Source organism: Gadus chalcogrammus, chromosome 17, assembly GCF_026213295.1.
Source record: "Gadus chalcogrammus isolate NIFS_2021 chromosome 17, NIFS_Gcha_1.0, whole genome shotgun sequence".
NCBI classification, from domain to species: Eukaryota; Metazoa; Chordata; class Actinopteri; order Gadiformes; family Gadidae; genus Gadus; species Gadus chalcogrammus.
In genome coordinates this window covers 5,613,620-5,634,865 of record NC_079428.1, presented here as the reverse complement: position 1 = coordinate 5,634,865, position 21,246 = coordinate 5,613,620, and the positions used below count along the sequence as shown (strand labels likewise).

The 21,246-nt window shown below is 41.9% G+C and overlaps 2 protein-coding genes across 2 annotated transcripts; both read right to left on the bottom strand.

Annotated features, from left to right (window-relative positions):
- Positions 1 to 388: 388 nt before the first annotated feature.
- On the bottom strand, positions 389 to 8,637 carry LOC130370091 (retinal guanylyl cyclase 1-like). Its single transcript, XM_056575764.1, has 17 exons — positions 8,548 to 8,637; positions 8,223 to 8,292; positions 7,970 to 8,051; positions 7,746 to 7,859; positions 7,539 to 7,622; positions 7,212 to 7,388; positions 6,693 to 6,846; positions 6,331 to 6,474; positions 5,607 to 5,755; positions 4,879 to 5,042; positions 4,558 to 4,681; positions 4,127 to 4,195; positions 2,719 to 2,893; positions 2,411 to 2,509; positions 1,871 to 1,956; positions 1,429 to 1,514; positions 389 to 1,217 (listed from the first exon to the last, which is right to left on the bottom strand). Exons 2-17 carry the CDS (start codon positions 8,246 to 8,248, stop codon positions 1,124 to 1,126), a joined length of 1,827 nt encoding a protein of 608 aa, XP_056431739.1. The 5' UTR covers positions 8,249 to 8,292; positions 8,548 to 8,637; the 3' UTR covers positions 389 to 1,123.
- An 8,280-nt stretch (positions 8,638 to 16,917) lies between these two features.
- eif4e2rs1 (eukaryotic translation initiation factor 4E family member 2 related sequence 1) lies at positions 16,918 to 20,455 on the bottom strand. Its single transcript, XM_056575895.1, has 7 exons — positions 20,058 to 20,455; positions 19,545 to 19,620; positions 19,312 to 19,446; positions 18,997 to 19,101; positions 18,522 to 18,674; positions 18,212 to 18,348; positions 16,918 to 17,179 (listed from the first exon to the last, which is right to left on the bottom strand). The coding sequence occupies exons 1-7, from the start codon at positions 20,072 to 20,074 to the stop codon at positions 17,140 to 17,142; spliced, it is 663 nt and encodes a 220-aa protein (XP_056431870.1). The 5' UTR covers positions 20,075 to 20,455; the 3' UTR covers positions 16,918 to 17,139.
- Between the last annotated feature and the right edge of the window lie 791 nt (positions 20,456 to 21,246).

Here is a 21,246-nt window from a genome sequence, read left to right as displayed (position 1 = left end):
TATCGGGTCATTCAGGGTCATTCTACAACCAGAGGTTTGCGTGATTTTTGGTGAGACAACTTGTTGCAAGCTGCGCCCGCCCCCCTCAAATAAAACACTGCAACTGTTCTGTGCTCTACTCTCCATTGACCATAGAGCATATTTATGTATAAAAAAAAAATTATGTGCAAGAGGGGAGTCTAGTTATCTTGGTGGGAAACTGGTCCTCATTTACCAGGAGGCAGAAGTAGATTTGCCCTTTAAAGGAAGGCTATGGGTTAGGGGAAAGTTAATGAAGGGGTTAGGATTCATGACCTTGGGTTGGTGATTAGTGTCACGGAAGGTTGGTATGAATCATGTTTAGAAATGGGGTTAGTGATGTGGTTTTGGTTATGGTCAAAATGCGATATCAAAATTAACACTTTTACAAATATTTATTTAGTCTTTTTTATAAACACTTTTTATTAATGTAACTCAAAATAGACGGTTTCAGGTTCCAGGTTACCCATAAACCTCTGCTTAGGCAGACTATCAGTTGGAACCGGTTTAGCCTCATAGATATGAATGAAGAAAGGAGGCTTATTAGTTGATGATATATGATGTGAATCCAAGCTGCAAACTTCATTGGTATACTTCTTGAAAGGATTTATTTTCCCAAACAAGGTATAACAAACAGCATAGGATCCAATAAGGTCCGGTTTCACTTTATACAATCTGTATTTCTGCAAAGCATTTCGTCTTGAATGCAGATTATACATCTTCATAGAAAAGTTTGTTGCAAGTTATGAAAATTCCAGCACGTAAAGAAATGACCTGGTTACAGGGTTCATACCTGTCATCATACCGGTCAGGGTCAGTAAGAGGGTCAGAGTCCATACCGCTCATTGACGTAAGCCAGTAAGAGGGTCAGGGTTCATACTGGTCATTGAGATAGGGTTGGTTAGTCCAGGTTCATACTGGTAATTCAGAGAGGGGTGGTTAAGGTCAGGGTTCCTACCTGTCATTGAGGTAGGGATGGTTGATCAGGGCTCATACTGCACATCGAGGGGTGGTAAGTGGTTAGTGTCTGGGCACTAAGGCTTCATAACATAAGACTGCTATGTGAAGAGGATCTGATGGCCGCCAAAGGACTATCTACCCCTGTTTATTTTTTCATCTTGTTTTTATTCTGTCTGTCCAGGAAGCGTTGTCTCCTGTCTGGTGGAATCTCGTCCAGGCTGATGCCATGGTTACTGGCCCTATTAGACACAATAAGGGACGGTTACAACCATCGCATCTATTGAGCCATCGACATAGAAATCATCTATAGCACACTAGGGCTTAAGGCTGCTACTGTTTATCGTATCAATGCTGCTTGGTCTTACTGGCATTGTGTATGCATGTGTGTGTGTGTGTGTGCGTGCGTGCATTTATTGTGTGTGTTTTTATGTGTGTTTGTGCGCGCCCTACCCTCCGGTCAGGTCAGGAGGTACAGGTAAGGGTTTGGTGAACCCGTCTCTGCCACCCAGCCAGAAGGTATCCTCGGCGCCCTTTACCTGCAGGTTAAGGGTAGGCACCAGATTATATACCGTTTTTAGCCATTCATATTTATCACTTTTTATTTATATTATATTGTATTTGCGGCCCAGAGCCACTCAAAAGCACTGTGGTTTGGTACCCGACTACAACCCCAGACGGTAAAGAAGCCGTACTTAGGCCAGGTAAGGCAACTTTATTTATGTAGCCCTTTTCATACGCGAGGTAGACTCAAAGTGCTTCACATTGAAAATGAAATAATAAAATAAAATAGATAAGAAAAAGAAAACAAATTGAACAAGTTGAATGGAAATTTTACCCTGTGAATGAATATGTCAGGTTAAGGTAGATAAGGTTGAAACCCAGGTATATTTACCTTTGCTGGCCGTGTTTCCATCTTGTATCCCATTTTGAGACTGGCCAGAATCTTCATCGTACAGAGACTGATGTGGATTCGGTAGGCTAAATAGTAACATAATATATTAAACATGTGTAGAAGTGTTAGATGACGTTATAGATGTTGTTGCTAAGATTTCAGGGCGAGGGTCATTAAAATCATTAATTCGCCAGGAATTAGTGATTGACATGCTGTGTATTTTAAGCTGGCCCCGCCTGCTTCTGTATGAGACCATTATCTCTTCCCTGATTGGTTCAGAAAACTCAACTTGCCAGTCAATCACAAGTGCTTAACAGAGGTGCAACCCTTAGTAACAGAGAGGTGAACAAGAGAGAATAGCGAAGGCGGGAATAGTCAGTTTTTGGGGTTCAGTTCATCTTGCATTCTCTCTTTCCTCTTCTCTACTCGCTCTCTTTATACCCCTGAAATAATTAGTAAGAAATGATGCTCATATGATTGACGGGATGAGAGTGACGGCCAGACAGACAGACAATGATCAGAGGTTTGCTCCGTCCTTACGGAGTCCAGTGGCTTCCAGGTGAGACGCTTGGGTGACCGTGTCCCCAAACAGGCAGTACCGGGGCATGGTGTGACCCACCACCCCTGCCACCACCGGACCTATGCAGCCAGACGACAGAAAAGGAGATGAATGAAGGGTAGTCAGACAGATAAGACAGGCAGTCCGACAGACTGGAAGACATATAGACAGGTGGTGAGAGAGATTGACAGGTTCTCAGACGGGACTGAACAGTGGACATACAGGTAGACGGATAGACGAGTAGGACAGACAGACGTATAGACAGACGGGGTCAAACAGACGCTTGTACCAGAGTGCAATCCGATGCGTATCTTCACTTTGATCTCTGGCATGTGTTTGATCTTAAAGGCTCCGATGCAGTGCAGGATGTCCAGGGACATGTTGGAGACTTCCGCAGCGTGGCGAGTCCCGTTTCTGTTGGGGACGCCTGATGCCACCATATAGGCATCTCCTATGGTCTCCACCTACAAACGTAGCGTTAATATATTAAAGGTGACACATTATACCACCAGTTGTGAGTGGGCTTAGCCGTTACAAGTCATTCGGAAAAATCGGCCTCTTCTGACATCACAAGTGGGCGTGTCCACCTAGATGTGTGCTGGATAGATCAGTCTACCAGCCTACCCAGCGGAGTGTAGCAAACGTTGCTCATCTATCCGTCATACAGCTAGGTGGACACGCCCACTTGTGATGTCAGAATAGTTCGATTTTCAAAACGGCTTGCAACGTCTAATCACACTCACAGCTGGTGGTATAATATATCACCGGCCCCGCCCTCCACCGGCCCCCCCCTCCACCGGCCCCGCCCTCCACCGGCCCCGCCCTCCACCGGCCCCGCCCTCCACAGGCCCCGCCCTCCACAGGCCCCGCCCTCCACCGGCCCCGCCCTCCACCGGCCCAAACCCACACCCCCTTGCTCCCACATATCAACAACACAATCAACACTTTCAAAACTAAATCTATTTTATATATTATTATTATTATATATTATTTACATACATATATATATATATATATGTATTAGTGCTGTCAGTTAAACATGTTATTAACGGCGTTAACGCAAACCAATTTTAACAGCTTTAATTTTTTTAGCGCGCGATTAACGCAATTTATTATTCTTTAACGCCTTTTTTTCTTTGGCTCAAAACAAAGAAGCAGTAGCCTGACTGCTATGTTCAAGGCAGTATGTTTGTATGTTCACTCTTTAATTGCACTACAGGCTTTTGTTTTGTGTCGTCCTGTTTTGATCAGTATATGCCAATGTCGCAATCAATAAAAAAACATTTTCACAAGGCAAGCCGATGCACTTCTCCATGTTGATAAGAGCATTAAAATGAGAACAATTAATCCAGGAGTCAGGCTACTGCTTCTTTGTTTTGAGCCAAAGAAAAAAAAAAATAATAATAATAATAAATTGCGTTAATCGCGGGATAAAAAAATTAACGCCTTTAAAATTGGTTTGCGTTAACGCCGTTAATAACGCGTATAACTGACAGCACTAATATATATATAAATAATACTAGTTGTGTAATTTTATTTTGATCGTCCTGACGGCGACTCCGCCTCTGGCCATAAAATATATGTACGAAAAACCTTCATGTGCATTCAATATAGAATAGGATACACAACAAATTCTTGGGAAGGACCTTTTGGACGAAAGGGTTATTCATAGGGGAGAGGGTTAGTCTTAGTGTTACCTTGTAAACATCATGAGAAGCAATGATGGCATCAAACAGTGTATAAAGGTCATTTAGTAGGTCAACCACCTACACACAAAGAGAAAACAGACAGGTAAATCAGTTGCCCTGTATTGATACGGAAAAAAAGCTCAATTAAAGATTCCTTTCCGAATTCACATGAATAATAATCTGCCATAAGGGAATAAGTAATGCTGCCAAAGGGCTGAAACGTTGTGACGTCACATACTTATCTAGAGTGAGTAGAGCTACATCTATAGATTTGCTCATGAAGACATTGTTGATGTTGTGTTACAGTTCCTATACATATTCAGTCAGAATGACATTGGCTTACTTAATGCAGTGTTTATGTGGTGTTCCAGTACTTAGATGGGTTCACTCAGGCAGACGTGGGCTAGCTATATGTAGGTGTTTATGCAGTGTTACAGTACCTCGATAGGTTCGCTCAGGGCGGATATTGTGGTGAAGCCAACAATGTCACTGAAGTAGAGAGTTGAGTCTGCATAATGTTCTGGTTCAACCGGATTTCCTAACTTCAGTGACCGGGCTACGGATCTGTCAACAATTGAAAAGCACTTTTTTTTTCGCTTGAATCACATTTCATATTTGACTATGTCTTCTTTCACCAGGGTTAGTGTCGTGCCAAACCCCAGCATCCTGCCTAGGGTTCAACAAAACCTAGCAGCTTGCATATAGATAGATGTGGATCACAGAGATGGCATATCTATATTTCATATAAATGTGTGTCTTACTCAGGCAAGAGCTGGCTGATGAGCTTGTCAGTCTTTTTTCTCTCTATCTCCAGTTCATCCGTCCTCTCTTTGATCAAGTCCTCTAGGTTGGAGCTGTACTGCTCCAGCATGCGCAACATGGAGTCTATGATGTGGGGCTTCTTGCCCTGATGAATGCCACGAAACTGCAAGAAAGAAGACCGTTAGAGGCGACACAGAAACAAGTAGAAACGATTACAAACTACCTGGAACAACTGGACACTATGATAAACTACACGAAACACATTTTAAAAACACTTTTAAAACTACGCATGATTTCCAAACACTACTGTAAACTACCTAGAAACATCCAGACACCCCTTTATACTACACAGAAACAAGACACTATTATAAACTACACTGAAAGAACCGGACACCATTATAAACTATACAGAAACAACAAGACAATGGCTTTTATAAACTACAAAGAAACAATACGGGGGCTATGATAAGCTAAACCAAAGTTGTTATCTTACTTACTTTCATTAAATAGGCTTGTTCCTGTTTAAATATGCTACATCGTATTTAAATTTGCTGCAACGTGTTTAAATGTGCTATGTCCATATTGTCAGTGTTATCTGACCATGAGTGTGACTGCTATTGACAATGTACTTTTATTGGTTACATGCCCTTTATTGAACAGTGTCCTTGGGTACCTTGAAAGGCGCTTTTCAAATTAAATGTATTATTATTATTATTATTATTATAACCTGTCTCAATATGCAGTGGAAGGTGGGCCTTTTGCCGGGATCTTCATCCCAGCACTGGGTCATGAGAGACAGACACTCTGCGGGGGCTTCGTCCATACAGAACAGCGGCCTGCAGAGAGGAGGGGGGTCTCTCAGCCGCTCCACTATCTCTGCACACAGACGGAGAGAGAGACAGACAGGTATAGAGAGAGACTCACACAGACGGACAGACTTGCATGGGGAGTAGGGCTGTCATTCTACGAGGAATTCCCTGGTTGACTAAAAGCAACGCATCCTGACTTATCATTGAATAACAGTCATAAATCTCAGGGGGTTTTTCATATTTAAGATATGTCATGTCGAGTTGCGAGTGTGTCTACATTTTTTATATATTTCTAGGGGATTAGGGATGCAAGAAATACCCAAAACCTGTAAACAATCAGGCAAACTCTTTTGTAAGTGTGTTTTTCAATTGGTGCACAAAGACAAATCTAGGATAGTTTCCAACAATGCACACATATCGAAAGTCAGACTTAATTAGAATAATTGCATGCCGTCAATGTGCGTTACAGCCACACCAGAACTTTTGGCCCCTGCTTATCACTGTTGTACAGCAAACACTTTGCAGGGAAAACCGAAATCTTATGCTAAGCTGGACAACATGAAGCTAACTATAAGCAAGACAACAGGAAGCTAACCCTTAGCAAGGAAAAAGGGAGCCAACTATAAGCTTGAATACACTCACCATGGTCGGGCATGTCCAGCATGGCGTAGGGCAGTGTTCGTGAGACCACTTCCTGGATGATGATGGAGAAGCTGAAGACGTCAGCAGCATAGGTTCCTCCGCGTACAGGCTGCCTGAGAAGTTCTGGAGCAGTCCACAGCAGATCTGAAGAGGACATGCAACAAGTTACGAATGACACCTTCCACTTTGAATTCATGGACCGGTTTGTTTTGATTTGGATGAACACAGACTTTGACATGTTCCGAACATGTTTTGACTGGATTAAACACTTTAAAGTGTTTGGAAAAACAGATAGGACACACATCCACGCATAACCTCTTCCAGTCCGCTGAATGAACTACTATAGAAGATGAAGTTTCTACCTTCTGTTCCCTTGGCTGGATCAAGGTTCTGAGAGTGAAGCACCATGGGAAGGCCGTAGTCAGAGACCTTGAGGACGAATCGTTCGTCCACCACACAGTTTCTCGACTTGAGACGCCCATGGGTCAGCCTGTGCATGTGAAGATACTTCATCCCCTAACAAAAATGTGAATGATTGGGGGGGTTACAAATATGCAACTTTAATATGCGTAAGCATTAATAAGAGTCAGGGGTATAGGACCAATTTTAAATGGACTATATTTATGAAGCTTTTGTAACCTGTGGCCACTAAAAGGGCTTGGGGTTAGTGTTACTAGGGTCAGTACGTGAGAAAGGGTTTCTAGGGTAAGGTTTCCTAGGGTACGGGTTACTATGGTCACTACCTCGATGAGGTACGCGAGTAGGGTTTCTGGGGTAAGGTTTCCTAGGGTACGGGTTACTATGGTCACTACCTGGATGAGGTCTATGAGAAGGGTTTCTGGGGTAAGGTTTCCTAGGGTACGGGTTACTATGGTCACTACCTTGATGAGGTCCGTGAGAAGGGAGGACTTGAACATCCAGTCCAGTCTCATGCTGCTGTCCGCTAACAGGTCGGCCAAACTCCCGCGTGGACAGTGCTCTGTAACCATGGCAAAGATCCCAGAGTCCAGGAAGAGTCCAACATAGACGCTGAGATTCTCATGTCTCATCTCCCTGAACTGGACAGGGGTAGGGTTAACAGGTTAACAGTTAACACTTCCGTTAACCAATGAATTAGGGATAGTTAAGTGGGTGGACGAGAGAAATCCGGTAATTCAGTTAAGAATGTTTCTTTATTGTGCATGAATGTGTGTGTGTTTGTGTCTTACAGAACTGAACAGATTCTTGGTTGATTGATTGACAGCTGTTATCTCCCGTCCTTCTGGTATCCTCTTCAACCATACCCAATCGCCCTGGCAAGAGCACAGCCAATAGAAAGAGAGAGGTTTCAGGCAGACAGACGGATTGGCGCGAAGCCAGGCTGCTGGGCAGACAGACAGACAGACAGACAGACAGCCAGACAAACAGACAAGTACCTCCAGTAGTCCTATATTTGTAGTCTCTGGCGTGGACTGAATGTAACTTCTTGTAATGGATTTCATGGGACTCCTGACCCCGCAGACACTCATCGTGGACCCTTCATTCAGTTTCTAGACATACACAAACATATACACATGCATATATGGATAGGATGGCCGGCTAGGTGCTAAAGGCTATGTGCTATGCTATATGCTAGGTGCAATGCTGTGCCAGTACAAACCTTTTCGCCGGTGTACGTGTCAATAAAGATGATGTCATCCATAGTTAGAACGACTTCATTGCTGCTGAGAAATCTCTTGTTCCTACACACAGGGTGGGTACAATACAGTTAGAGATAAAGCTATATATATATATATATATCCATATCCTCATCAAGGGGATATATATACATATATAGAGTATGTAGTATATGGACTCAAACAGAAACAATTTGTAGGAAGGGTAAAACATGGAACCAGATCATGACCTCTGACCTGTAAACAACAGCAGCAATCCCCATGCATATCACCAGGAAGAGGGACACGGGAACCGCCTTGTCTACACCTACAAAACAGGCCAGTATCAATATAAAATCCTTATCCAAACCTACAAAACACCTCACCTATCACAACATAACCGTCATACCGGCAAAAGTTGCAGTAGGGTCGCATTTATGTATGAGGTCACAGATGGTTATGTTGAGGGTTACAAACAAATCTAGGAATATGGTCATGGTTAGAAACCCCTCTAATTGTTTAAGAAACATGTTCTATGTTTTCGACTTTCAACACTGGTCGCGTAAATCCGACCTCATACTACCGTTATACTGCCTCCATGGTGTGACGTGGAAGCATAAACGCAGGCCGCTCTGTCATGGTACATGTGTGCGAAGAATTGATACACCATATATATCTGAAACCATCGGCTCCCGACAAACACGGTACAAACCTCCAGCGCAGGTCTGGTCTGGACTGAACCAACAGAATCTTGCAGAGGAGGGTTTTCCGCCAGGAAAGCTAAAAGAGCGCGCCAAGGGTCTGAGTACTCCAAACTTGTGTGTCTGTGTGGGTTCCAAAACATGGGTGGGGACCAGTCTGTCTCCGTCACTGTCCAACACCACATAGCTGGACTGAAGCCCTCCACTGCTTGGGCGCCCATACAGCTTCTACAGGAGGAGACACAATCAACACATCTAAATACACTATCAATACATCTACAGACAATCAATACATCTAGAGACAATCAATACATCTAGAGACAACCAATACATCTAGAGACAATGAATGCATCTACAAACAAATACATCTAGAGACAATCAATACATCTGGAGGCACAATCGATACATTTAGATACACATCAATACATCTAGATGCACAATCAATAAATCTAGAGACACAATCAATACATGTAGAGACACAATCGAACACACAATCAATACATCTAGAGACAATCTCAGCATCAATGACACGGGAACCGCCTTCTCTACACCTACAAAACACCTACAATACATGTAGAGACAAGATCAATACATATAGATACACAATCAATGCATCTAGAGACGATCAATACAATTACTGACATGATCTAGGGACTGTACATCTAGAGACACAATGAAAACATGTAGGGACAATCAATACATCTAGAGACACAATCAAAAATATAGGGAACAAGTATTGCAATGAATGGGAGGAATTCTGACTAATTAGCCGTAGTGTTAGCCGTATCCTGTAGCATGCCGACCTGCTGACCTGATTGAAACCACGGAACTCAAAACCTCCTTCTGATTGAGCAAGCTGATTGCCCGTCACCCATGCCCCTCCCCCTGCTTGACGACGCTCCTCCACTGCCTTAGCAACGAAGTACACCATGTTGACGATGGATCCAAAGAGAGGCGAGACCTGAAGAAAAAAGAAGACCCCACCAAAGAAAAATATATTTTTTGTATTAATGTGTAAACAAGGTTTTTCCAAAATATTAACAACATATTAACACCATTGACAACATATTAACATCGTTTTAACAACATAACCACTCAGCATACAGGCCTTCCACATCGCAACCTCCATTTTGGAAGCAAAGGAGTATTGGAGTATCAGTTATAAGATAAGATATACTTTATTCATCTCAACAACATTATTGTGTTGGTGTTAATGTTGTTTTGGTAATAAACCGGGGAATGTTTGTCATTACAGGGGGACTTTGTATTTGAAAGTGCCCTGGCGTGGACTGACAGTTTCAAAACAACTTTTTCGTTACCGAAGGTAATAGTACATTGACGTACTACAACTCTCTTGAATACTCTCAATATGGCGGAGTAACACCAACAAATAATCCCGCGATGCATTCTGATGAACGAGACATATTGTGGACGTGTGTAAGGGTTAGTTAGTGTGCGTACTTTTGTAGATGCAACAGGGTTAGGGTCAGGGCCAAAGGGTAGGGTTAGCATAGCATATATGGGTATGAATGGGTATGAGTGTGAATCAGTGTAGGCACCTCTGTTGCAGCCACAACCGATCGTATTTCCCGGCTCTGTTGAGCGCTTCGGAACGCATCATAGAAGCTCTGGTCTGACGCCATGGTTACGGTCAACACCGCGCTGTAAGCATGACGGAGTCTCGAGCTGTTGGCCAGTAGAGGGAATGCTGTATCCTGATTGGAGGAAATTACGAGTTTGGTTAGGATCTCAGTAGGTTGTTCATCTCCAATTTATTTATTGTAAGAGGTCCAGTTTGCCAGTTCTATTTCATAAAACATTTTCTTTTTTTTTTTAGGTGCTTTTTTTTTTAGCATTTTGTTAAAGAAAACGAGGCAGTATGTTGTACATACACAAATTGGTACAATAGAAGGCATTTTCAGTTTTTCTAATTATTATGACATCTATGTGTTTTTTGACTTGTGGTAATAGCAAGGCTCACTGAAGTTCCGCCCTCAATGTGCCATATATGGACCGTTTCCTCCCTTGACATGCACGTCCCGGTGAATATGTAATGAGGCTGAAGGGTTCATGAACGTCACCTGGTAAGGCATGGCATACAGTAGGGCATCATAAGGAATGAACACGTAGCCATCCGACACCATCCCCATGTCCAAGGCAGCCAATAGGAGATCTCTTTGTTCTTCTCCACCAATGAGAGCAGAGCTCATGCATAAGATGACCACTGAAAGGGTTAGGGAGAAAGCACAATATATGGGTGGAAATGGTTACACACATTGACACATATAGCATAAACATTTATATTTACTTTTAGGGCTTTTAGCAGACGCTTTTATCTTATATTTCTTCCGACATATATATATATGTCAGAAGAAAGAGAAACAATAGTTGGTTAACCCCTTCCCTGTGCAACAAAGTTAGCAAGGATAAGATACTACACAATGCTGTGTACTAAGTGTAAGGACGTACAACATACAATAAGTGTTTACATCAGGTGTCAAGACGTACGACATACAATAAGTGCTTCAAATAGCAAACATAATGACCTTTGACCTGGTCAGCTTCTCTGATGGCTTTCAGGGCTTCCTTAGGTCCTTCCTCTTTTGTTCCCATGGTAACAACTGGACCAACTGGAATGCCAAGAGCTCTGAGAGCCGAGGCCACTTCCTGCCCGGTGCCTTCCCATAGGTCAGTCGGAGCTGTAGAACAAGGAATTCATACCAATGATCGTCTTTACCAGAACAAACTCTCACCTCAAGTAACCCTAACCCCAGCTCAAAAGGTCGAATTATGTTAGCCCTAAATTACCCTAACATACCCTAGCTAGCCACAGGCAACTCCAACATCCTAAAGCTGCTCAAGAGCCCCCCACCTCCCTGCCTCTCTTCTCCCTTGAGAAGTGTTGCATTAGACCACACCAGAGACCACACCCATGTATATAAGCCACACCCACTAACCAGAGCGCACACACATTTAAACAAACCTCAACACTTGCCAGAGACCACACCCATTTATATAAACCACACCCACTTACCAAAGACCCCACCCATGTATATAAGCCAAACCCACTATCCAGAGTTCACACTCATTAATATAAACCACACAAACTTACCAGAAACCCTACACATGTATATAAGCCACACCCACTTACCAGAGATCACACCCACATGGGCCCAGCGGAAGAATCTCAAAACAGCGAACAGGACTTGACTGGTAGGGGTGATGGGTGGAAGGCTTGGCCATTCAGAATTGAGACAGCCTGGAGAAGCAAGCCCCGCCTCCCAGTGCTGGGCCATTAGAGTGGCAGCATGACACAGGGCGGGATTAAAGGGTCCAATGTAGGCGTGGCCATATCCCTCCATTTCGACCAGCTGAGTCACCGCTGGAACATAATCACGCAGGCACAGAGATCACATCCATCCAGCAATATATCAACACGATGCCCAACAACCCACCATCAAATGCGTGCTAAATGTTTTCCCCACCATCAAATACATTCTTAATGGTGTACTTTCACCAAGCCCACTACTTAACATTATTGTACTTTATTACTTAATTCCGAGTGGAAATTCTCTCTCTCTCTCTCTCTCTCTCTCTCTCTCTCTCTCTCTCTCTCTCTCTCTCTCTCTCTCTCTCTCTCTCTCTCTCTCTCTCTCTCTCTCTCTCTCTCTCTCTCTCTCTCTCTCTCTCTCTCTCTCTCTCTCTCTCTCTCTCTCTGTTGATCTGTGGCCTCTGACGTATGACTATCTTATTATGATGTGTTTAGTTACTGGGTAAGCTTCAATAAAGTTGTCTGAACCTGAACTTAACATATGGAAATTCAAAATCGATTCTACTGTGATTCATTATTAATCCTTAATTAGGATTTATTAAATCATTGAGAACTATGTTAGCACAATATTTGGAGGGCAGGACACAGTATTCCTCCACTAGTTGAATAAAACTACAGTACTATATAAGGCACTTTATTAATACATATACCAACCTTATATATACTATGCAATACCTTTAGAATTCCTCAATATGTAGTTTAATACAACTACAGTACTACACGTAGTACGTATTATTTATTTGAGATAAGTCCCTTATTACTAGTCCTATATAAACTATGTAATACCTTTAGAGGCAGAGCAGTCCTCCTCAAGAAGTACCACGTCGTACCAGTAGCCTTTACTGAGTCCAACATCTCTGTGTATCCATGACAACGCCAGGTTCGCTGCTGTGGCAGGCATTGCTCTGGAGAACAGGGGGTCACATGACCACGGACCAATCAGCGCCAGCTTGAAAGTTGCTGTCCACGCATTTCCTATGCATAGCCACCAAAGCAACACACCTAGCAACCATCGAGGAGAATGCATCCTTATCTGTAAAAACAAACAAGATGAAATAGTTAGGTTTCCCTTGCCCTGAACAAAGACATGATTTGGGTTTGACAAACTCGGTTCAGTTATATAAGTCGAGACCAGGATTCTTGGGATTAGCTCGTTGGGATAACCCTTATGCTTTCTGATTCTTTCAAATTTTCTTTGGGATACCAAGTGTCTCTGGAACTCAGAGAGTGATCCATCTTGTTTTCTTTAAGTCACGTTGCTTAACTAAATTTGTTTATTAAAAGATATCTGCTTTAATTGCAGGTTGGCTTCACAAGCCATCTTTTACCCTTCAAACAAAATTCTTTACGTGATCTTTTTACTATTAAAACCAAAACCCTGTACGCATGCGAAAGTTAATGCAACAAATAGGTTTTGCAAGTAAAACCCGGCCTAAATAATTAATATTTAAATAAGTAAATGACTTAAGGGCTCTATTAAGGGGATGAATCCGCGTTTGTGTTAATGACACTATACGTAGAACTCCAACTCGTAATCAATGTGAACTGTGTTTACATTGGGAATATGAGCACCACAGTGCTCGGTTCCAGGAATATTAGGAATATTGTGCTCATGTAATATGTTCATGTTCATGCATAACATACAGGAATTACATGTACATGTCACTGAAAAAGAAATGATGGCCGTGTTTGAAATGGTGTGGTGTGTGTGTAATAAAGTAAGAAAAAACACAGGGTTGTTAAATAAAACATCATTTGGGAGAGCGCATCCTTATCTGCAAAATTATCAAAATAAAATAGTTAGGTTGCCCTGAACAAGGACATAAGGTTTGACAGATCTGTAATATAAAGGAAAGAGGGCAAGACAACTGGGATTCTTGTGAGTAGCTCATTGGGATAACCCTATTGCATCTATGGTGTCCATGAAACTGTTGTGTTAAACACATTCCCGTTCTCAGGTCATATCCAGTCTTTTTTTTTTGCGGCGAATACCTTTATATCAGCATTCTGCATTCAAATTATATTCACCTGGAGAGTGAGCAACTTTTACAATCGTACACCAGGTAAGATTTATATAGTCATTTAGATAAGACACATAGAGTAATAATATATATTCTAGAACAAGGAAAACTAGCGTGGATCCACAAATACTTATAGATCTATAACTTACCGGTACATAAGGCTTTCTTCTTATTATGATGCTCCAGGTCCAATCAGTTCTTCTACATGAAGTACAGTGAGGGTTAGATCCTAGTGCAAAGGTTAGGGATAAGGTCTGATCCTCAAGCTTGAAGGTCCTTTAACGTAAGAGTAAAGTTAAGATCCTCGTGCAGGAAATTCCTTTAAAGTAAGGGTTAAGGTTAGATCCTCATGCTTGAAGTTCCATCAAGTTAAGCGTTAAGGTTCGAAACTCATGCTGGAAGTTCCTTAAGGTGAAATGTACTTTCACTACTCATCTCCAACGAGAAAAGAACGAGAGATAGTGGGGGGAGGAAAACAGAGGGGGAGAGAGAATAGAGAGGGAGAGAGGGGAGTGGATAGAACGTAGAGGGAGAGAGAGAGAAAGAGAGACAGGGGAGGGGAGGGGAGGGGAGGGGGCGAGAGAGGGGGGTGGGGGTAGAGAGAGAAATGACAGTTAGTCTTTAATCTTGTTTAGAGTTCAACTAGGACAACCTTTCTATCGACATAATGATTAATTATAGTATAAAGCATTACATCATATTGATGGTGGTGTGCTTTTATTTGTATCTACATGATTATCAAGTAATATAAAGTCATTTCATTATTTTCATGGTACTATAAGTGCTTGTAGTTCATATGACTTATAGTTCTTAAACTAGACATCGTCCCTACTAAGATTTCCAAAAGTTCAGTTTATGCATGCAATATATTTGCCCTAGTAGGCTACTGTTACAAATATATACTATAATAAGTGTGTATGCATCTACATACACACTTATTATAGTAAGTATATTGTAACTACTGGTTACTACTACTAACAAACTTCAATTCATTCACACAATGCATTTGAACCACTAGTACGCAATTTTGTTCTAAATAGTAATTAGTACTACTGGTATATTACTATATTGTATTTTTACGTACATAAATGCATGTACATACCTACCATACATGGATTACATACCATACATACCATAACCACATGAGAAGGCCTTTCTGAGTTTGCCTGCTGAGAATAGTGAGTGATTGACTCTCGTGAGGTGGTCCGTGGTGGGACTTAACCATCTATTCGTGGCGGCGGGCCAGATGGTAGCGGTGATATTTGGAGACGGCGGTAATCCAGATTAGGATTTGAACAGATTACAACTGACATGTTTATTTTACACGGCAACGCCCATACACACGATGACGCTACCTGGCAACGCACGTGCTATGCAAATTGATGTACTTGACCATACCTGGCCACAATCACACACACAGACACAGGTATAGTTGACAATTTAGATAATTTTAACATATTTCACATTGCATCTACATAAATTAAAGTCCCCATAGAATATGTTGTATTTTCCATAGCCGGAGGAACTTTGTTTACAAAACAAAGTGGCGTCATGTTTGGAGTAAAACAAATTAATCTTTTAATTTGTAAATGACTTCAGGGCCCTACTAATGGGATGATCCTCATCTGGGTTTGTGTAAATGACACTTTACCTGGAACTCTACCTGGAACTCCAACTCGTTGTCAATGTGAACTGTGTTTACATTGTGAACATGAAGTACCTCATTACAGGAGCCTAGTACCGGCGACAACCGTCATTAATCGGGTTAAAAATAGTGACCATGTGTTTATGATATGTTAATGTATAAAACACAGCATTTATATGGGGAAGTCATAGAAAATGAAACAAAGGCTGTGTTTGAAGCACGCACGTGTGAAAATATACATAATTTAGGTTAGCCTATTTCATAACCAGAAAATAGTCTCCCCCCCGGTATATTGCTTCAAAACATAAAAATCAAATAAGCTACACGAGCAGTTAAAACACACTACAACGTTAATAAATATAGCTAGAAATGTTGATACACAAGTTAACTGTGGATCTGAAAGGTTGAGAGTCAGCGTATCCGTGTTTCGCCAGAAAGTTCGTACAGCCATGTCCTCTTCAGGGGACTATACATAAATGATTACATTAATATATATTGCAGTGGGTGGACGATTGAAATGTGGGTAGTGGGAGGTTTTCCCATGGGAATAAAACAAAGAAACAAAACCAAAAGCCAACAAGCCCGTGGAAGAAGACACCAAATGGCCGATGGGGTTCACTACACATAGCTTGGAGCCCACACCTGTACAGGTGAATGACATCGTCCAATTATTAAAAACACTGACACATTCAAAACACACTAAAGATGGCAGGTTATTGTCTAGTGTTGACAACACCCTGTAGTGCAGGGGTCACCAACACGGTGCCACGGGCACCGGGGCGCTCGCGAGGACCATACGAGGCGCCCGCACGCCTGTTCTAAACATAGCACCACTCATTCTTGAACAACTCTTTCCCACCTTTTTTAAGTCATTATTGATAATTATTGTGAGAAAACATGATCAGTGTCTTCTCATAGATGAGTATCATTATTAATAATATACAACTAAAGGCAAACTGAGCAAATTCATTATTTCAGAAGTCTATCAAACTGGGTGCCCTTCGTATGACTCGGTACACATGAAGTAGCTCTCAGGTTCAAAAAGGTTGGTGACCCCTAGTGTCAGTTGGACATTAGCACACAGTTTGTATACAGATGATTTAACCTTAATTACATTGGAACCTTTTTCATTTAAAATGCAGTTGTATAAATTACATATGTAGATAGCTGCCTGGGTCTTCCCATTATCATGCTCCTCTTGGGGGGGGGGGGGGGGGGGGGGGGGGGGGCAAGGTTGAGCAGAACCACAGGAAGTAATTTGTGGACCACAGACTTGTTTAACAGCTGCTTTAATTAATAATAAGATCACAAGTCAGATGAAAATCACGTCCTCTGTCATTCATTTGTACTCTCATTCATTCATTCATTCATTCATTCATTCATTCAAACATACATCCATCTGCTCTTGATTTCACATGCCATGCATTCATCATCCACCACAATCCGTTTCCACAATCTGGTTCATGTGTTGGTCTCCTCACAGGGTGATCTTGGTGTTTCTGAAACTGGAGTTATCCCTAAAAGAAACAAAACCATAATTAATAATAAAAAAATGGGGCTTGGTAGTAGGGATGGGCGTGAGGAATCGATTACTCGAGTACTCCTCGTTACAAATGAACTCGGTTGGTGGACAGGCAAACTCGAGTTTGCGTATACACGCGCAAAGTTTTCTGGAGCAAATGTATCAATTTTCTGTGCGGCGCCACTAACGCATGCCGTGGGCACAAAGCAAATGAAATGTATCCATTTCTGTGTGGCGCGTGCCGTGCCGTGTGCAGGCATACCAGAATTCAAAAAGTTAAGAGATGGCGGTTAAAGCAAAGCGCAGCGAAGAATTGAAATACTTTAAAGAAATAGGAGATCATAAGGTGAAATGTAAAATATGCCAAGCGAAATCGAGCTACCAGAGTACTACAAGTACTAGTATGCGGCAACATATGCTCCTGAAACACAACGGTGAGTTCGGGAAAGCAGACCCGCAGCAACCAAGTGTGTCGGCTATTTTCACCGCCGCAAGACGCAGCTGTAATCCCGGCCGTGTAGAGAAGATCACAGCGGACTATGGTAACACTCTGTGTTACCATAGTCCATTTGCTGCCGTTTCATTCGCAGCTTTAAATTATTTGCAATGGTTAGGCTACTTGATTTTTTTATTTATTTTTTTAAACCGTTACAGGCCTTGGTTCGACGTGATTTTAATTGTGAGACACATATTTATTTTTGTAAGGAAAATGTGTTTTGAACGTAATAGTTATTTAATAATAAATAATGAATACTCTGATAACTCTGATTGTTTTGATGGAGAATAAGCATTACATGTTTGGTTGGTAATATTGCCATTCATCATTAGGCCTATTTCTGCTGCAGATGCGATGCATTCTAAAAATAGATTTGATTATACGAGTTCTCGATTGATCCTCGAGGAATTCCTTCGATCACTCGAGTTTGGAATTTACTACTCGTGCCCATCCCTAGTAGTTAGTGTTAAATGAGATTGTCTGTTTTATACTCCATGATGGTGCTGGTTGGTTCGGGTTAGAGAGTCTTACTTGATGCTGTCGTTGTGCGTTTTATACTCCATGATGGTGTTGGGAGGAAGGTTTAAGACTCGTCTCAGAGTGTCTCGGATGCGGGACGTTGTGGTCTGGTCGCTGGACGTCCGGTTCCAGATGGACAAGATGTCTTCCTGTAACACACACACACACACACACACACACACGTTGGGTCAGAGAGTTTAAACCCACACACACACGCAATAGAATGCATCCACACCTATAGGGTTAGACAGTATAGAACACATCCACAGCTGCACGGTTAGGGTCAGACATTACTGTAGTACTATTTCTAATGGTACAGTACCTGGAAGCGTATGGACACCACCACGCCACAGACCTCCTCCCCCACCATGAACTGCTCCCCCACCATGGCCAGGATGATGTTCTCCCAGAAACGACTCGCCAGCCCTTTACGAAGACGGATGATCCACTTGCCCCCACTTCGGTTTGCATCATCCTATAAAACACAAATGATATGTATACATATAAACACACACACACACTCACTCTTTTTTGGCCGCCTTTGTTTGAGCTGATCAGTTTTTTGAGCAGAATATAGCTTTCAGACCGCTCCAGTCAAATTTCTGAAAAATTCATAATTTCTTCTGATTGTTTAGGAAAATCGATCTTGCCGCCAATCACATATAGCTAAGCTCTACCACTGGTGCTCGACTGCAGTATGTCTCTGCGCAATGAAAGAGAAACTACTTTATTTTTCGTTGGTAACCATGAATAAATATGTATAATAGTAATGATAATACCCTATAATATACACTTACCTCCCACATCGGTTTGATCCCTTCCTTAAAGAGGTGGAAGTCACTGTGTCCCGTTAGATCTCCAGGTCGAATCAGATGACTGTACAGCTTCCAGAACTGTTCCACCTACAACCATACACACCCCCACAGAGTTAAACCAGATGACTGCAGTTTCCAGAACGGTTCAACCTAAAAACAGACACAGTACATCAACCAGAACTATTAACAATTTACCAATCAAAAATAAATGTGTTAGGATACCACCAAATCAAAAACTTGGTGGCACCAGAACTGGTGCACCAGAACTGTTCAGCCTAATCACACAGCAGTGCTTACAGAGGCAACTGTGGCAATCTGTCGGATGTTCTGCTCGTAGCTTTGGATGCTGGCCGGTCTGCTAGGAGTCCTTCTGCTAAACCACAGACTGTAGTTGTATTGGAGTGGGTGTTCCCCCGGACCTGGGGAGACCGACTGCAATACACAAACACACAGATTCATGAATATAAATACGTACATACACGTTACAAATAAAAAGGAAATATACAACTTATTCTAAATAACAAAGTCACCTTGTGTGGGTTGTTGCCGTTGGGGTCATCCCTGGCATTCATCAACTCGTCCAAATCTTCATCTTCATCTTTGATCCTAAAACACCAAAATATCATCATCACCACCGTTAATCTTAAAACATTAAATGATCATCATCTTTACTCCTAAAAAAAACTCATTTTCATCACTTTTAATCCTAGAACATGATATCCTCTCATTCCCATTTAATCTTAAAACACAAAGATATCAGCATCCCTAAAACCATAGTTATAAACAGATAGACAACTACCAACGTTGTGTAATTATCGCTGATACTGCATTAGCAGTCACGCTACCCTTCTAACCGGTTAGCTTAAAGAGCTAACCATCACGTATTATCCTAAACAGCAATTTAGCTACTAACCTGTTAACTAGTTACATTAAAGAGCTGGTTATCTTAAAGACGTAATGCAACCAGATAAACAAATAAGTCATAGGCCTACTGAACGTTAGTTGTTATTTGGTTAAGTAAAGCATACAGTCAATGTACATACAATTCCAGTTGATTCATTTCACTTCCAACTCCAGCAGTCTTCTCCGATGTGAACTCTTGAAGCTGTTGACTCACTATAACTGGACTAGTTAGTGATCTTGTTAAACACTGGTTGAACTGCAGTAGTTGGCGGTTTGGTTAACCACTGGTTGAACTCCTAACTGGGCTTCAGTTTAGCTAACTAATGTTCCAAAGTTAAAGCACTTTTGATTCGAACCTCAGTATCTAAACACTGATTAGAGGTCTACAGCCGTCTTTACATTTAAACTGGTCTCATTATATACTCGTTTGGATTTCACTATCATCTCAAACAGGTTCAAGTATAAACGTGTTAAACTCACTCCGAATTGATTCAGCCCCGCGTTAGTGGGTTTGATTATCTTCCGGAAACCACGCGCATGCGCATTCAAATGGTAAGGGTGATGAATAGGGACAGAAGCAAATAAGCTGAAAAGCGAACACTACATAAACGGCACCTGTGGTTTAAAATAGAATAACAGCATACGATGTTTTTAACAGTAAGGAAGGAAAACAAATTGGAAGTAAAATTAGATTGGTAGAAAATACAGAGTAGCTCAGCAAATCAAAGGATTAGGTTGATCGTTCCTGTGTCTGTTCTGGTGTCTCCTCTGTTGGAGAATTTTTCTCATGATACAAAATTTGGTGAATTATATTAACTTTAAATCATCACTCTCACGGTCTCACCCAACTGGTTCCTCTACTAAGAGACCTCCACTCAGAGACCTCCAGAACAGACCTCCACTAAGAGACTTCTACTAGAACCCCTTCACTATAAGACAACAACAAACAAACACAAACACACACCAATACACAAACAGACACCCAATTATCCACACAAACACACTAGTACCCACACACAGACATTTGTATTTTAATTTTTTATTTTCCAAAACACATCTTACATTGAGGATAGAACAACAAATCCAGAAAAAGGATCAAGAACAAGATTGGCACAGGGCTATCCACAGCCATGTGATTGGCTAATGGGCTCTCCAACCAGGAAGTGCAGAGGATTGGTCTAGATCCATAAAGGTGTGTCTTACTAAGGACAGTTCAAGTTCACAAGGTCACACATCTGTGTTTGAGTGTGTGTGCGTGTGCATGTGTGGGTGTGTGCATTTGTGTGTTTGTGTGTGTGTGGGGGGTGGCGGTGTGGGTGTTTATGTGTC

Excerpts from the sequence above, each read along its gene's own strand:
- eif4e2rs1 (XM_056575895.1), bottom strand. Across the intron at positions 18,675-18,996 it reads GGATCAAACCGATGTGGGAG|GATGATGCAAACCGAAGTGG; the intron begins GTAAGTGTATAT and ends TGTGTTTTATAG. Across the intron at positions 18,349-18,521 it reads TGGTGTCCATACGCTTCCAG|GAAGACATCTTGTCCATCTG; the intron begins GTACTGTACCAT and ends TGTGTGTTACAG.
- LOC130370091 (XM_056575764.1), bottom strand. The coding sequence starts at position 8,248 with ATGGGGATTGCTGCTGTTGTTTACAG. Across the intron at positions 8,052-8,222 it reads ATTGCTGCTGTTGTTTACAG|GAACAAGAGATTTCTCAGCA; the intron begins GTCAGAGGTCAT and ends CCCTGTGTGTAG. Across the intron at positions 7,860-7,969 it reads ACACGTACACCGGCGAAAAG|AAACTGAATGAAGGGTCCAC; the intron begins GTTTGTACTGGC and ends GTGTATGTCTAG.